This window comes from Acartia tonsa, chromosome 10 (genome assembly GCF_053477335.1).
Source record: "Acartia tonsa isolate MP-2025a chromosome 10, ASM5347733v1, whole genome shotgun sequence".
Lineage (NCBI taxonomy): Eukaryota > Metazoa > Arthropoda > Copepoda > Calanoida > Acartiidae > Acartia > Acartia tonsa.
The window spans coordinates 17664193-17682985 of record NC_137269.1 but is presented as its reverse complement, the minus strand read 5'-3'; the positions used below and the strand labels follow the sequence as shown (position 1 = coordinate 17682985).

General features: G+C 30.6%; 1 protein-coding gene across 2 annotated transcripts in view; it reads right to left on the bottom strand.

The window, feature by feature from the left end:
- The window catches only part of Hacl (2-hydroxyacyl-CoA lyase), a 127614-nt gene that overhangs the window by 8953 nt on the left and 99868 nt on the right, over positions 1-18793 (bottom strand). For both annotated transcript variants that reach the window (XM_080173850.1, XM_080173851.1), the window contains exons 7-19: positions 18583-18653; positions 16840-16915; positions 16106-16255; positions 15612-15709; positions 11410-11478; positions 10233-10263; positions 9753-9801; positions 9309-9431; positions 4531-4593; positions 3966-4075; positions 3467-3515; positions 3107-3181; positions 1013-1087 (exon numbers count right to left, since the gene is read on the bottom strand). In XM_080173850.1, the coding sequence (XP_080029976.1) occupies positions 1013-1087; positions 3107-3181; positions 3467-3515; positions 3966-4075; positions 4531-4593; positions 9309-9431; positions 9753-9801; positions 10233-10263; positions 11410-11478; positions 15612-15709; positions 16106-16255; positions 16840-16915; positions 18583-18653 (1039 nt within the window). The remainder of the gene's footprint in view (positions 1-1012; positions 1088-3106; positions 3182-3466; positions 3516-3965; positions 4076-4530; positions 4594-9308; positions 9432-9752; positions 9802-10232; positions 10264-11409; positions 11479-15611; positions 15710-16105; positions 16256-16839; positions 16916-18582; positions 18654-18793) is intronic.

Sequence of the window (18793 nt, the reverse complement as noted above, 5' to 3'; positions counted from 1 at the left end):
TGCAATGTTTTGCAAGAATTTGCTATGTTTTGTAAGAATTTGCTATGTTTTGTAAGAATTTGCTATGTTTTGCAAGAATTTGCTATGTGAAGGACAGAAAAGCTAAGTTTTCCAAGAATTTGCTATGTTTTGCAAGAATTTGCTATGTTTTGCAAGAATTTGCTATGTTTTGCAAGAATTTGCTATGTTTTGTAAGAATTTGCTATGTTTTGCAAAAATTTGCTATGTTTTGTAAGAATTTGCTATGTTTTGCAAGAATTTGCTATGTTTTGTAAGAATTTGCTATGTTATGCAAGAATTAGCTATGTGAAGGACAAAAAAGCTAAGTTTTGCAAGAATTTGCTATGTTTTGTAAGAATTTGCTATGTTTTGCAAGAATTTGCTATGTTTTGTAAGAATTTGCTATGTTTTGCAAGAATTTGCTATGTTTTGTAAGAATTTGCTATGTTTTGCAAGAATTTGCTATGTTTTGTAAGAATTTGCAATGTTTTGCAAGAATTTGCTATGTTTTGTAAGAATTTGCTATGTTTTGCAAGAATTAGCTATGTGAAGGACAGAAAAGCTAAGTTTTCTAAGAATTTGCTATGTTTTGCAAGAATTTGCTATGTTTTGCAAGATGAAGGACATAAGCAGCCTTCCTAATGTAAGAATTTGTCAGACAAAGGACATAAGTCACCTCCCTTAAGTTAGATTTTGTTAGATGAAGGACATAAGTAGCCTTCCTTAGATCAATTTCCAGTGACTTCTGTCCTAATTAGGAATGACTTTGTTTTCTTTCCATGATCCAAAAAATCCAATGGCAAGGTATGTGCGATTTTCTTAGTTTAAAACTATTTTAAGGATAGATAAAAATAAGTCTTGTCTATCTCCCTTCTAAAGTCGGGTAAAAAATATTCATAGTAATATGATAAGGTAGTTATCATCCCATATAAATACAAAAAAGAAGAACGCATAAAAAAATATTTTATTTTAATTACAAAAAAGGCATTATATTTTAATGGCATTCTCTTACCTCTGATATTGAATTCCAGGTAGAAGACAGGTTGGTGGAGAAGCTACCCCTGGGTCATCATCACTGATTATATCACTAAAACAAAAATGACGATAACAGTTTTAAAAATATGCATTATAAAATTTAATGTTATTATAACTTATGGTCTCAGCGAGGTATGTTATTCAATGCTAGCGGCTGCGCATTTGCAGGCCTCTAAGGGTAGGGAAAGATAATTCGACCCTCCGCTTTCAATTTAAGTTTTATATAGAAGAAGTGAGGAAAAAACTTGGGGAGTGACTTTTGACAGGGGTGATGGGGGGGGGGGGGTGGTGTTAGTACTCATACCACAAAGTTGCAAACCTTCCCAGGACCTATATGAAGGTTCATTGTAAAGGAGAACCATATTACGTGTTGCGAGATTTTAAGCTACAGACAATGTTACACAAAGTATTAATTTTTTATTCGGATATCAAACTCAAACTTAAGTTAAAAATAGTATATCATCTTTATTTAATTTATTATTATGATTTGACTTAAACAATATCTCTTTAATTCTGAATTTTTTAAATAATACATACATTAATCTGTTTTTTATATTTGTAAAAAACAGAAATAAAAACTAGAAAAGTTATTTAATCCTGCAAGTGTAAGAGAAACTAGAAAGAGTATTTATGTAATAATGTAAAAAGATCTCTATAAATCCTACATTTGTTTATTTCAACCATAAATCTTCCTAAAAATTTTCTTTTACATTGATTTGGACCATTACGCCCCCAAAATTTACTGTTAATGTATTTTTCTTCAATCGGGTTTAAGTGATTTGGCTAGGGACAAAAAAGGTTAAATGGATAATTATCAATTGCCATTTTACTTTTTTTCGCCGGAAAATTTACTGATAATGTTTTTTTTTCTTTGGGTTGTGTTATTTGGATTATGATAGGTTGGGTAAGTCAATTGATAAGAATTATATAGAATATACTTTTAATAAGCATTTGTTTGTTCGTTTATTCATATAGATCTCTTAAAAAACTGGGCCAAATAAATTGTGGTTTTTAGAAAAGGGTTTTAATTGGTTCAGACAAGTTTTAAGCGATTTTTTGAGTTTAGGGATTTATTTGTCTTAAGAACTTTTGTTTTTTTTATTACTACGGTTAAATTTAAAAAAAGATAATTTTCATTCTTAAAATTACAAGATTATACAATAAAAGGATATTGAGAACCTTCAAAACTGTATAGAACTATTTCATACTTGAATAAAATTTATATTTATGTTTATAGTTTTCTTATTTTGATTTATTGCACGGAAAAAAATATTGTAAAACAATTTATAAGAAATTAATTAATTAACAAATTGATTAAGTTTTATAAACTACCATAAGAAAGAAAAATTCAAATTTATCAGTGTATTTGAATAGTCCTTTTTACAGAATGGCTTCGGCCCCTCGGTGCTTACAAAACTGGTTATAATTTTACAATTTTTAATCTATTAACCGCGCAAAGCTGTCAAATACAATATGATGCGATAAATAACTATTAAGAAGCAATGAAAATTGTAGGCTATTTTGGGGGGGTTGAATTAATCAAATCCTCCTTATGTATTGTAAAGTATACTTTTATAAACTTTTTCCGTCATTTGAAAGCTTTAAAAGTATAGGTTGTACTCTTGTTAATTGGGTATACTAAATAAAACCTTTCCTAGGAATGTTTTTACCATAAAAGATGTTCAGATGATTAAGGGCTACATTAAGTTAATGTTCAATTTTCTATCTCCTAAGAAGACCTAATTTATCTTCATACTTATGGGTCATTTTTATTCATAATTTTTTATCAGAAACAAATATATTCATTAGTATACAAATAATTGAGTCATTTACAAAACAACTTTTTATATTAATAAATTATATTCAAAGGAGAAAACATTGAACTAATATGGCTTCTATGTTTTTTTGAGTTATTTTAATTTTACAGGACAAATCCATTTACTTGGGTGTTTTTGAGATGATTTGCTGACCATTTGCATCTACTCTAAAAATATTTGGTCAGTCAGTCTGTCTATATTGTCAGAGGGAAAAAACATGTATCTCCAGAACCTGGTGTTTCATTACTTTTTACCTGTAAACAGTTTGATCTAAACCCGAGTAGATACCACTGTTGTTGATAATCACAACTATTACAGGCAACTTATATCTGAAAAATAATTAAATACTTTATTTTTTAGTTTTAGATATTTCCAAATCCAATTAAATCATTTAAGGGATCTTAATGGATTAGATAATGAGATATAAATTGATGTATTGTATATCCAAACCCATCCAAACAAAGTTATCCTTTCTCTATATAAGAATTATTGGTGAAAATTTTTAGATACTGCTAGTTTATACAAACTAATTAATGTTTAAGTACCCAAAGTTGGTTAAAACTTTGGGTACCAGTATAATTTTTATTCTAATGTCCGTACAGCCCTGGTTTTACCTGACAATTGTCTCAATTTCCATCCCAGAGAAACCAAAAGCAGAATCACCTGAAATTTAAACAGCTGTTGTTATTGTTGTAAAGCTCTGATTCTCTGAAGTTAACGTTCAGATGCACACCGATATTGGTTGTGAAGATGATTTGGCCAATAACTAAAATTCCTGGTTTTTAGAAGGGCAGGTGGTCAATTTAAGTCAAGAATGACACCCAAAAGGAATAAGAAGTATGGATTAGTAAAGACTGGTTGAGATTCCTTTATTTGTAGGGTCATAACCTTACACAAACCTCCCTCCTTACAACCTAGAGGGGCTGCACATAAAAGGTTGCGTGTTATTTTTTGTTGAAAATTTCGAATTTAAGCATTTAAGTTATGTTATCAGTTTTTTTCTCTCACCAATTTGACTTTGATAGAAAATAATTAAACATTACGTTCATACAGGTTCTGTTTTAACAATAAAAAAATACTTTTGAATTAAATCATCCATGAGTAAGTTCTTACCTTGTACACATAGCACCCTTGAATCAGGTTGATAGTCCTTAGCATATAAAGCTGCAGCTATGGCAAAGCCAAGACCAACCCCCATTGTCCCGAAACTACCCGCATCTAGCCTAAATACGACACAGAAAAACATAAAAAAGAACATAAACGATTACAAAGCCAAGATCAATATACCACTGAACTAAAGGCTATTATTTGTATACAGTATTGAACAGGTTATTTCTTGATTTTTACTAGTATAAGATATATTTACGAAATTGTACAAAACAATTCAATTGCTGAATCAACTTAACCTTTAGAAATAGAGAACTTCAAGAAAGGAGAGAGTAGGATACATTGAACTATAAAATTTCTTGGTACCAAAAGTTTTTAAATCCTGCTCTCATGTTCGCTGGCTTAAAAAGCTTGATTGGTTGGTTCAAGCTAGCAGTGTCTAGTCTATCAAACATAATTTTTAATCTTCCATCATCATTGGGGTAGTACATTAATCTATCGTTCATTGTCTTATCCCTCAAGACTCATGAACATGAGGGAATCAAAGAGTAGCTTTATTTAATTATAATACCTGTGACGTGGATAGGAATTCTTTAGAAAAGCTCTTCCAATATCCATTGTGTTAGCTCCCTCACTAAAATTAAAAATATAATAATGATGACAACAAAACTAAAGGCTAAGCTTATTAAATCAGACATACAAACGAGCTTTACAATATATAAAGCATTCAATAATCAAAAATATCTAGTCAATTACAAAAAATCTGTTTAAATCTATCCTAAAATAATTTAAAATTAGATGCTTAATGCAAGAACATAAAAATTTCATTTTAAAATTGATAGATAGCAATTCTTCGTTAATACTTCTAATCACTCTAGGAATTATTATTCCAAAGAAATTTTTTTTAAAAAGAACAAACAAACGTTCTTGTTGTCACATTTTCTAAAGATCATACCTTCCTATTACAGGAAACATCATACAAAGATTAAAGTTCATAGGACCGTTATAACATACATAACTATACTATGATAACTATTCCACCGTGTTCCAGAAAAGCCAAAAAATGACAAAAAATCATAGAGAGTGTATATTTTAAAATTTTGATGAAATTTTATTTAAATAGCAATAAGTATCCATATATCTTTCAATATAATGGCGAAATTTTAAATATCTCCATCCTGGCTGGCACAGGATGCCAGCAAACCTGGCAGGGTCATACAGGTAAAGAGTAAAAATATTTTGTTTGCCTTAAACTAAGCATTTTAAGTTACCAAATACTAAAATATCCTATTCTAGTACATACCAATATGAAATTTAAGTGTTTAAGTCAATTTCAGGGTCCAGGTATGATCCTGCAGGTCCTGATCCCTCTGAAATCTTTAAACAGCTCATGAGAACGCAATTTTTGACCTATAGACTTCAAATTTTAAACATAAGCTTTTCTAACAAGCATGTATGACCTACTGAAATTATATGAAAATTTGCCGCCGTTTTCCCGCCGATCGCCGCCGCCGATATATGTATTTTGAGATTTCTAATCTAAAGTTTACATACAGATGAGCCTATTTCTTATTCATTTTCTGTGTGTATATGTAGGGAGGGAGTGGACAATGGGCTGTTAATTATAATAGTCACCAAATTCACAAAATAGCGTTTTCTTATTTGTTGGCATAACAATTTGTGGGACTTTTATTGAATTTTGATTGGTTGGTTTATTAGTTGAGTGTCCAAACGTTTCAATCACTAATTATAATTTATAGAAGGGGCAATTTTGTGTATTAGCATTGGGAATGTACATTAATTTCTCGGCCATTGTCTAATCCCTATAAATCTCTGATATGAAAGACTTTCATTTTATTTTCAATTTTCTTGAAAGGAAGCATTTTCTATCTTAAACAATACAAATTCTATTTGTCTTTTTTAATAAGTATGAAAGCACCTTTGGAAAAAGGTTGCTTAATAAAAGGGTGAAGGGAGTAAATAATGCTAACGAATTAAATAAGAATATATATTTGAACTAAAAACCACATACAATTTTTTATACTTCTAGCTTTAATGGGTTCAGATGTGGATATAAGTCGGGCATTCCCCCCCCCTCTCCCCCCCCCCCCAATAAAAAGGTAAAATGGTTCAGAGAAGAGCCTAGACATTTAGGGATTATCTTTATTTAAAACTTTTCTCTACTTTTAGTTTAATTGAATATGTGTTGGAAATAAGTAGAAAAATAAATTACTTTTATATCTTTAAAAATTGTTATTTTTTTGATAGACCCTAGTATCTTTAGGGCTTAAAAAACAAACTTCGCATACCTTCGCATACACAGGGTAAGGTTTTCTGATATTACACATACATCTAATATCACCATGTAAGAGGATTTGCTTGGACTTTTTTGGTCTTAAAAGATCTGGAACCAAACGTAAAATTTTCATTAGAAGAAAATTGTCTATTTTACAGAAATCGGGTATGCTAAGAAAACCATCTACAATTACAACAAAAAATGGAGATTTGACTTCTTTTAAAGGCTAAACGTTTAAATTATTACATACTGATTCCAAAAATATATAATACTTAAAAATAGCTTTAAAAATAAAGGGTCCACGATGATTTGAAATGTAGTTTAGTTGACCTTAAAAATAGTTGTTTACAATGATAAAAAGGAACTTAATTCCATACCTCTGGTATAATTGCACATAAAGTTCATATTTTTTATAGTAAAAGCTAATCCTTTCGGCTATATTTCCAAAAACTTGTGTATATTACTAATCAATTGTTTAAAATTGTATTTTCCAAAATGTAAAAAACGATTTTTTGTCACTCGTGGAACATAGTGTATTCGTAACAGACATCAGGTCGGACAGGCCGACTTAACCTTAATAAAACTTCGCTTTTAAAAATCTAAAATGTCTAAAACTGAAATCAGTAGTCTATATATAATTTTTGTACACGCGATATAAACTTTGGTGTTAAAATAAAGTTCCTTGAAAAAATTACAATGTGTTTAAAAAAGTCTTTTATTAGTGAAAAAGTTAAAGAAGTGAAACAATTATCTTCATTTAAACTAACTTTTAAACAACTTTTTAAAAAAATCTTAGACTTACATTGTATATATTTAGGGAAACACAATATCTCTTTAAAAAGCGAAGCTTTCTTATAATTAGGATCGGTCCGTCCGTCCATCATTCCGTCAGTCCGTAAAGGTTAGCTCTTTTAAATAATTTGGGCATATTAGAATTGTCCTATCGAATTTAAACTTTGCATGGTGATTCCTGTAGAAGTTTGGTAGGGTTTAGAAAGCGTAGCAACTCTATAATCGTTACTAGAATGTCCGTGAGTAAACATGTTGATTTTTAACAAATTTTTTATTTAATGAAATTATTCGATTGATCTGATTTTTGGCATACTGATTCCTAGGACAACAAAGTACAACGATATAAGCGAAGCATCTATTTAAATTAAAAATATAAAAATTTAAGTATGTCCTTAAAAATTATCTTATATTTTCGCAGTTTTTCAACAAATTTTCTTAAAATTTAAGTACGACTTTATACTTTTATATTCTGATAATTCAGTTATATCACTCTTTGTTAATGTTTGTTTGTCCTACCAGATATCCAGAGCTTCGCTTTTATGTATATTGTCATCCAGATTTAATTGTGGCTAATGACTCTTTTTGTGAGTTACATAAATATTGGTGGGAAAAACACCAACCATGGGCTTTGAAAAATGGAGCGAAGTGCCAAAATGATTTAGATGATTTAAAAAGATATTTATATGGACTTAGATGAGGGTAAATTATCCTCCCCTACTTTTTTAGGTAAATTTTTCTTGAAAGGGGGGGGGGGGCGTGTTACCTACACATTTTTTTAGAATGTACATATACTTTAATGCTAGAATAAGCACAGAGTTAAAAAGTTTTAATTGAACAAAATTTAGATTTTTAAAGAAAAGTTTGAAACTTTTTAAATATATCTAAAACAGTTACTTGTAGACAAATATAAATAAATATGCAACAATGAAAATAAAATAAACTTTGGATAATTTTATAACACAAAGTAAATATAATTATGTCCATCTGTCTGTCCATCCATCCATCTATCCGAGCCAACATCCCTTAGTTTAGTTTGAAATAAATGATGGACCTAATGCAGTTTTCGCTAAAATGTTCCTTGTGAAGATTATATCCAAAAATCTATGAAGTTTAAAGGCTGTTGGCTCTGCCAAACGGCTGATCGTACATTTCACGCCCGCGCACCGTTTTAGGCTGCATAAGAAGGCCCATAAATAATCTGGAATAGCCAAGATTAAATGATGCATAGGAAAAGCTTCACTGAAGAAAAAAACTTAAAATAAGTATTTTTCGAGTATTTATTTGCACTGAAAGATAACTGTGCATTATTGAGTAATGACTATACTATTCCAGATTATTTGTAGGCCTTCTTTATTTGTTGTTAACATTTTGTGCGTCCATAATCTAACCGTTCCAGCGTTGGGCCATAATCAGCCTTTAAAAGTTATTGATTTTGTTTTGTTAATCGTTACCAGGAACATTTCACCGTGAACTACACTAGATAAAAAAAGATTGTACATGTATAGCAAATCTGTAATTAAATGTCCAAAAAAAATTTTTATCTGTGGACGCTTTGTCCTTGTTTCTAAAAGCATTTGAATGAATAAATGGAAAACATTTTTTTCTCTTCGAAGAAGATTTTAAAACAAAACCAGATTATCTTTAAAAATGTAAAGTTTTAGAAAAAGATAATGTACAATGTACATAGTTAATATTATAAACATATGTAGAATATTCTCATTCATAAAAAATATGCAAAAACCAGAGAACTAATACTACAGTAATAATTTATTATTTCAACTGTTATGGATATCTAAAAGAGCAGACAGACAACTTTTATACAGGAAAATTGCTTAGAATTGCTGCCACTCCCTTCAAACAAATTTTTGGGTCTGTAAGAAAAGAACAGACTGTCGTATATACCCTAGTTTTCGAGGAGCTGCCAATTATTCATTTAAGTAGCTACCTTATAATTCACTTTGTTTGTCCGTCCGTCAGTTTGTCAGTCCGTAATGCTCTGGGGGAAAGTATTTTTCTAAGCTGCTATATAAGATAGGTTACAGATTTTTTCATATTACAACTTCCTTTGTTTGTTAGTCTGACTATCATGCAAAATTCAAACATTTTTTATGAAAGATTTGTAATTTTCTATCTTGTGATCTCATTTTCTTCTTTTTCTATCTCTCTTTCTTTTGCAATCAATTAACTTTAATCAATTATTTATCACCGAGGATTTATCCAGCTTCGCTGTAATGGATGTTGTCATCCTTGTATTAGTTTACCTGACTATAATAGTATTATTAGGAATAGAATGCACAAACTGGCTGAATGCTGCATAATAGTTCAGTGGAGTAGTTAAATCTTCGCACAATGATTTGGTTGACAGCTCGTTGGATTTGCATTTCCTTGATAAAAAAATTGTGAGGATGTGAGAAGGGATAGGTCAACACTAGAAATAATGTAATCTATCCTAATTTAAAAAGTCTTGTCTTTAACATATATTTTATATACTTACACAATTTCAAAAAGTAAGAATTAGAATAACCTACATTTTTGCTTTCAAATGAAAATTAAAATTGTCAAATTTGTTTTATAAAACTTGTGCTTTGGCACAAAGTAACTGTTTAGCCATGATAACCCCCACCCCCTTATTTTTAAAACAAAGCTATTTATGGTCGTTATATCCTTTTTTTTGTTTTTGATTTGTTACAATAAATAGATCCTACTCTTTGATAGATTTCCACCATTCAGAATTGTCAGGGTATCTGTAACCATCTAAAAAAATAAGGAAAATTAAAATTGATGTTATCTTGAATATCAAAGAAATATATCAATGAAGCTGAACTATTCTTGTCCCTCCTTCATTTTTAAAAAGTAATTATGTGATGTTTTGAAATTGGGCAAGGGTCTATATTTTCCCCTGAATTATTGATAATCACTACTATCAAAAGGATTCCGTTTTTAAAAAAGATCACATAAGAAATTGATTTAATTAGGCTGAATCTTCTTTCATGCTTTTAATCCAATAAGTGATTATAGTCTAATTAAAGATATTTTTCGAAGAAATGCTTTCTAAAACTGAAATCAGCAATCAGTTTTTGTGAAATATTTTTTACATAGAAAAACTGTAACATATGTTTATAAACCTTTATAGCTTGTTTTATTTTATTTTATTTTAATTGTAAAAAATATTTTCGCTAACTTACCCCACAATTGTAGCATTCTTCGGGTTGTAGCCTAAATAAAAAATTAAACAAAATAAAATTCTCATTTAGAATGTATGTGCCTTTTTAGTGATTTCAATTACTTTTTTATGTAACGATAATTAAAATTTCTTAAAAAAGAAAATCATTTCTCTAATATATTTTTGGAAAGAATACTCCATGTAGTGAAATTTAATTTTGCACATGCACAAACATTACCAAAAACAAATTAATTTTCATTAATGTATATATCTTTTCTTTGTATATTACTGACGGCTTCGCCCATAGCATCTAAAATTCTAAGTGTAGGTAAAGTAAAAAAGAACTTTAGCTATCCAAATAGTTGAATCTAACAAGGATCATAACATCCATAAGTAGCAAATCACAAAAAAATCATGAATGGAGGAATACAGATAAGGAGATTTAAAAAGCATTTGATAAAATCAAGAATCAAGAAACCTATCTCTTATATCTTTTAAGATTTATATTTTATAAATACCATACTGGATGCTAATTGGCATAGGAAATCTTCACACAAAAAAATAATTAGTCTATATTGAATACCAGATGAAAAATCACATTTCCCCCATAGCTTTACAGACTGACTGACGTACGTATGAACAGGCAGACAAAGGGAATAATAGAGTAGCTTTGCTACTAAAAACTAATACTGGGACTGATGCAGTTTAATCTATAAACGAACAAACAATACAATACTTGTATTGCTGTGAAGGCTTCCCCTAAGTTTTCTGTCGTGCATGATGCGCATTGTTTTGCCTCCGACGCGCCTATTCTTTTGTTTCTAACGGAGAATGCTCGTAATGGATGTGTTGTGCCTTGGAAAGTACACTTGAACGCATTTATTATTATTGATGTATTATGTTCGGTCGAGTTATTATGATATGGTTTTTTTGTTTTATCTATTTCTTGTACGTATATATTGATTTAATGTGTTTTATTTTGTTTTAGTTCCTTGGTTTTCATCCATTTGGAATAAAGAGATTCGAAATCAGTCTGGTTGTTTTTATCTATCGAATAGCAAGTAGCGGTTAAAATTTCATGTCCGTGGTTTGACTCTCGTTTAAAATCTCAAGCCTTGTCTCACGGCGAAACAATACTGAATACTTTATACAATAGGATAAAATTATAGACTAGAACAGAACTGACATTTTAATTATACCTGGATATCTCCTAAAAGTACATGTTCACTTCTCACAGAATTATGGAATTCTTCACCATACAGATCCATCTAAATATAATTAAATATTCAAGTTTATTCAAGTAAGGAGAATGGTTTCTTGTTTTATCATACAAATATTCTAATCAATAATTAAATATGATTGATTTTTTGCTGGCTGAAAGACTATAGGCAATATTTAGTTCTGCAATCCATGAAAGTGCTAAAGCTATAATTTTGATAGACAAAAATTTTTTCTACATTCTAGGACAATTATCACAGTAAAAATATGATTACAAAAAGTGCATCATCGAGCAAAAAATACAAAATTTTGTACGAGACAATTCAAAATAGACATTCATCTATCTCAACAGAAAGGCATGTTTTATCTAACTAGAGTGTTCTATCAAAAATTGACAAATTAAAAGCCATAAATTCTTTACATAAAGAATAAATATATTAAACTTGATATCTATTATTTATCTCATGGGCCTGATCCAACTTACTTTTTCCACTAAACAGTATTTCCATGAATACAAATTGTTATGGATATAAGTGTGTGTGTGTGTGTTTATGTGTGGTGTGTGTGTGTGTGTGTGTGTAGAGGTGAAGGTTGAGTGTGTTATAAACATTTAAATTCAGTGGTTCAAGTATTATGGTCTTTACTTGCAGGGATAATCTGGGAAAGATACAAGTTAGAAAATAAGTAACATCTCATTTGTTTTTTAAACAAAAAACATGGTATTGAGGTATTGAAGGTCTTTTTGTGCAGGTTGCCAGAAAGCTGTTCAAGTCAAATTCAGACCTCAGAGTAAAATTTTCTATAAAACTCTAACATCAGATCAAATAACAAAGGATAATTAAGCTGAACACCCGGTATATTAGGTGAAGTAACACCAAACAGGCAACCAATTCTTGGCTTGAATGACTTTTATCTTGAAGTCCTAACTGTGCATGGCAATGAGTTGAACCTGTTTGGAACAAAGACAATCCCCAGCTCTAACTATTAATGTCGAACATCTGACAAAGCAGCAGTAGAAACCATTTTAACGTGTTTGGTTATGACGCAGTTTTATGGCAAGATTATAACCTATCATCTCCCCGACCCGACAACGAGCGGATGTGTTACGTGTTGAAACACAGTCTCGGGTTTTAATGTATATCTTAGGGCAATTGTATAATCATTTAGTATTGTAAAAATTTTGGTTGTCTTCTTGCACTCTTTTGGCAAAATATTATGCATACCTTCAACGATTAAATGTAAGATCCCTGGCATCTTTGGTATTATGGAATCCTTGGGGATTAAGTAAATTAGATATATTCAAAAAATACATAAACATTTTTTACCCTAAAACAGTAAATGCAAAGTTTAATTCATAAGTTAAACTTTCTTTAGTTTGTTATATTTGTATTTGTAATGCAGTATAAAGTTAAAGAATATTTAGAGAATCAACACTGGCCTTAAATAAAAATATTTAAATAAACAACCTTCTTGAATTTATATAAGATGTATCCTCATATAAAAATAAAATAATCTCTGTACCAAAGAATCTCGCTAACTGATGAACCGATATGCTTCTCCTTTATAATGTAGCTTCTGATAGGTCAGGGAAGTTTTATTTTGTGGGCGAGTACCACAAACCTCCCAATAGATTAGCCCAAGAAAAATAACCCCCTCCATCTAATTATTTATCTCCATTACAAATTGCAGTAAGGTTCTTTTCTCAAAACTCGAATGTTTTATTTGTGTGAAAGAAAAGAATAATTTATTTCCTGGTATCTTTAGGGTGCAATAGATTAAAGAGCATTGCAACAGATAAGAAAAAGTTTTTTACACTTTAAACTTTTTTCAATATTCTATTCTTTCAGTAAAGCTTTTTTTCTTTTGTTCTTTGAGAGATGATAAAAAAAAGGATTATTTAAATTTTTAAAAAGGGCAGGGAGTACGTCGACCAATTTAGATTTATTTAAAAAGAAGAAAAATAATGAGGGGGAGGGATAGGAAGGTCGTTTTTTTATGAGCGATTTCTCTAGGGAGGATGGGGGTATCCTCCCCAAAAATTAGTTATAAACCTTCTCTGGACCTGGAAGCTGTAAATGTGAACCATATAGGTCCAGTGTTAAGTGCGATTCTTAGATACACAAACAAATGGACAGAAAGACATCCTGTTACTTTTATATTACTAGGTATCTATTGAAGCTACAAGTTAAACCCAAGTTAAAATTTACAATGAGATAAAATTGTGTTTCATTGGCCTAACCAGAACTACATAGTTTTATAATAAGTTGGAGGATTTAATCTTATAAAAATATTGAAAATGACACAAAAACAACAAAATATTAATTACATTTTGCCTCAGTATTCTTGGATAAAATAATATTTAGCTATTGCAAATATTCATGTCTATAGCTATTGATACAGATTAAATTTTGTTTTCATCCCTTCCAAACCCATAGCGGGGCTTTGTTTAAGTAAAAAATATTCATTTTATCATATTTTAGATTTAAAATAAATAATAAAAAAGTTGGGGTTTGATTTTTTTCTATGGGCTATTTCTCTTGGGAGGGTGGTTGCCTATAATAGCTAACCCGCGACCGTGGCTCAATACGTAGCGCATCCGCTCGTCGTCGGGAAGGTGATAGGTTAGAATCTCGGTCCGACACCGCGTCATAACTAAAGACGTTAAAAATGGTTCCCACTGCTACTATGTCAGATGCGCGACGTAAATAGTTAGAGTGGGGGAAATGCCTTGGCCCAAAACAGGCGCAACTCGTTACCATGCACAGTGGAGACTTCTCAGACAAATGTCGTGCATCTCAGAGAGTTGGTTATCTGATGGGCGATTGGACGATTTACACCGCATTCATAAGCGGAGTATGTTTCAAGGTGCGTCGAGAGAGGTCTAGTTACCTAGTACCCGAAGCGACACCAAGCACCCTAGAGTCTTAACATAATAGTTATAAACCTTCCCAGGACCTATTAAATGCTACACTGTATTGAAAAACCATGTTGGTTCAGCGGTTAGTAAGATCCTTTGGTACAGACAGACAGACAGAGATCCTGTTACTACAAGGATAGTTGATAGGTGTACATATTCTATTCAAAAACAAATTCTACTTTCTTTCTTTGATTTATGAGTTAATCTTGGTAATTATGTTTATGAATCTCTTTTTGCCTTCTAATTTGCTTTAGAATGATACATTAATGTCATAATTTTATATAAATAGCAGGGTATCCTTTAAACAAACAAAGTTTTTTATTTTTTACGTTTACATTGTTCATAAATAAGACTTAATTTTTAAAAAAATCAATCAAATTTAAATTAGACTTAAAATAAGTCTTAAAATAAGGGGGCAATACTTTATTTTACATGCAATATTCTATCTGCATGGTTATTTGGTTAAATTGTAAAAACATATTAATATTAATATGACAGGAATTACTTTGCCAGTCTGGGCACAAAAAGATTATGTCCCACTTGGAAAAATGAGACAACTTTCTTTACTTTTCTTTCATGTGTTTTCTAGTATTTTGGTATATTTATTTCATATTTATACATTATACAATTTTGTTATGTAAAATATCATTCTAGATATATATACATATATATGTATAATATACCAAAGTAGCTATTGTATGTGTGTCTCTGCGATCAGAACGATCTTTAAAACCACTTAAACGAATGGTTTACAATTTTTAGAGAAGCTTTGTATTGATCTTTGTGAGGTTTCAGCTGTATTCGAAGGTATTTGCAAATTATACAATTTTAGATACTATTGGCTACGCCCAAAGTATCTAGGGAATCCGCATTTGAAGAGGAAGAGATGGGCAGAAAAATAGCCCATAACTACCCCCAGGACCTATGTGAAGCATCCTTAAAACAGGAGAAGTCAATCAGTTCAGTAATTATCTATAACTTAAGCTAAAGTAAAAAAAACCTTACATATTTATTTAATATGAGGATACATTTAAAAACAAAAACAGTTTTATGATTATTTTTTCAAATGAAAATGTGTCTTTTATTTAATTTTGCAGGAAATTTTATACAGTAACATTATAGTGGTAAACTTGATCCAGTTTAACAAACACAAAAGTATTGTAATTTAAAAGTTGTTTGTTTGTTGGAGGTATACCTTTTAGGATTCTCAGGGCAGCTGGGACTTATGGAATGGACAACAGCCTGTATAATAAATTTTATTAATACCTGGATCAATTTGACATTCTGGTTCCACCTGGGTTGTGTTCCAAAATGGAGCATCCAGTTGACTCTAGCACCCACTAGAAGCACAACATCTGCCTCCTCTGAAAACAAGGACAAGTATTAACAGGATTGACGGCTTAAATATTCAGGGAATGATTATGTTCAGATTTTCACATAGTTTCATTAAGATTTGTCTATTAATTGCGGTGATAGATTAATTCCTAGATTTAAAGTTTTTATGATTTTAAAGGTTTCGTGATTTATTTATCAAATTTAATGTTTATCTTAATGATATTGCTCTATAGTTAATTATTTCTTTCATATCAATATCCATCATTAGTTTTTGAGCTTTGCTACTTATGGATGTTGTCATCCTTGTTAATTTTATAGCTAACCTACCTGCACTATCATCTTACTGTTTTACTAATTTTGCTAGCCAAAAGTTATAGTTTTACAAAAAACTGCATGACAAACAATTATAATTTGATAATATTTACCTAGAACTTTAGATCTGGCAGCACTAACAACCAAAGAACTGTCATCAGGAATAACTCCCTTCCCCATTGGTGTAGGAAGGACTGGTATGTTCATCTTGACAGCAAGCTCATTTAGTTCTACCTCTGCTCTACTGTAAGCGGCTCCTTTTCCTAAGATAAGATCTTTAAAAGAACCCTTTATCAGGGCTCTTCAGCCGCGACTAAGCCACAAATTTTAACAAATGTTTGCTTTGGAAATTTTTATAAAAGAGGAATAGCTATATTTGAGTCATGTTGGTTTTCCAGAGGATTACAGGCAACTGCCGAGCCTTGCTTTATAATACTTATTTCTCCCTATTAAAACCCTTTTTTTCCTCCTTTTTAAAAACAATGGTAAAGGTAAAAACTTATTAAGGCAATAAGTAGTAGAAAGAGCATTTGTAAAACAAGGAATACGTCATTCATAAATGGTTAGACATACATTATTATTGAAATATGCAGAAGAATAAAAAGGTGAAGACAGAAATATTTAGTTAGTTAGAGCAAATAAATTTCAAATCAATCTCAATAAAATTATATTATTTCTTCGTTTCATTGTTAAAGATGTACGTATGAATTTAGTTCAACCCTTGTCGATCAGATAAGATGTTTAGGGATAAAGGTTTGTTAAGTATATTCTATGCAATAAATCTAGATTGCGCAATTTATCAAGGCTTACTGGCTTAGCATCGGCATGTAAACTGTTAAACTCCTACCAATAATAATGAGGGGAGACTTGGCTAATTTTAATTCTTTCACAGCAGCTTGAATAATAGCATCTTCTGGTAGACACTGAAAATAATTTATTATGATAAAAAGAATTGTTTAGATTTGTTAAAGGTCCTACATATTTTTTTGTGAACTGACCAAATAATGATGACCATATTAGCAACATAAATTGTCGACAATTTTTCCCCTATCATAATATCCAATATATTCTACATCCATTGTTTTACACAAGTTTTTTATATTATAAAAATAAAAATGAAAACACATTTTGATGAATTTAAACTTTTTTGTTCAGTCTACACTTTAAAATTTTAATATTCAGTGTGAATTTACCAAAATATGTATTTTAATCTCAAACAGACCCATGAAAATATTTTTCACATTAAAAGGAAACTCTTTAAAAAAGTTATATGCTAAAGATAAAACCAGGATGAAAAAGTAAGTTGCACAGTAGTTATTCTCACATAAAAGTAACAGGATGTTTGTGTATATTCTGTGTTTGCGTAGTGAAGAACCTTGTGAACCGTTGAACCGATATGGTTATTCTTTACGATTTTATATTGATCCTTCTCGTGTCCTTAGCTGGATCTTTAGATCATTTCAATGGTGCGCCAAATCGGGGTGCGCCGAATTTCAGCCAATCACAGCTCGGCATTTCGTAAAATGCTGTGCTCTCATTGGTGGAAAGTTGGCTCACCCCGATTTGGCGCACCATTGAAATTGATTTAAAGATCCAGCTCAGGAAAGGTTGATAACTATTTTTGGGTAGGGTACCCCCGAAATTCCAAAATAAATCACCCTTGAAAACAAATACTCCAATTTTTTTTAATCCCCCCCCCCCCCTTTACTTAAGTGCTCCTAGCCTCAAATATTAAACCCTTCCAATAAAAATAAAATCTACGTTTGTCCTCTTGAAAACCTGACAAGATTGAAAAACAACTTTTTAGCCACCACCAAAACAAAATTATCTATTCAAGTTACGTTCAAATGTTTTCAACAAAACAATCCACAGTCGAGAAAAACAAAATAAAATTATATTCTCGTATTCATTCGAATCCGGTGGATAGGAACCGGTTCTCATCCATACGAAAAAACTATGTCTAGCACCGAATTATATCCATCTTTCTACGAATATAAAAATGTACAATCATAAGATTAAAACCAGTTTTTTTAGCCGGTGCCTTCGGCACCTCGGAACTTAAAAACTAGTTTTAATCTTATAATTGTACATTCTATATCCGCGGAAAGCCGTTTATAATACGATGCAAGAAATAACTATTATTATATTTCTTGTAAACAATGCAATAGTTGAGCACTAGAATTTTATTGATAAAAATCAATATACTTTTAATCTTAATTTTTTTTAGATTCGGGGATCATACAAAATATGTCCTATATTAGCGAAGCCAGGCTATGTATAAGGGCATACTTTATGAGAAGGAGAGAAATTGAAGATGATTAATAAAGAAGAACTGTTTTTGGCCCTATAAAATTATTTGTTTAAGTAAAAAGATATTTTACCTCTTTTACAAATAAAAAAAAAGAAAAACGACCCCCCTTTGGACCATTGAGGGTTAAGCCATGACTTTAGTAACTGAAACAGAGAAAGATAAAAAAGAAGAAAGATAGAAGATTACACGAATACAATAAAATCTAAATTTCCATGAAAAAGATATGCATACATTTATACAGAGTAAGTGAAGCTAAGCATCGTAATAATAAAATATTACCTTCGGAGGTGGTGGGGGAATTTGTGGGAAAAACACGTCTTCAGTCCTCACTCTTGTGTTCAATAAATCACCTTAATTAAATAATAGTTTGATAGTATCAAACCATTAGATTCAATTTTGAGGAAGGTTTTTATTAATGACAAAATTAAAGAAAATAGGTTTTTCTTTTTAACAAAAGCATTTAAGGTGGAGGGGTAATTTTTCACATACC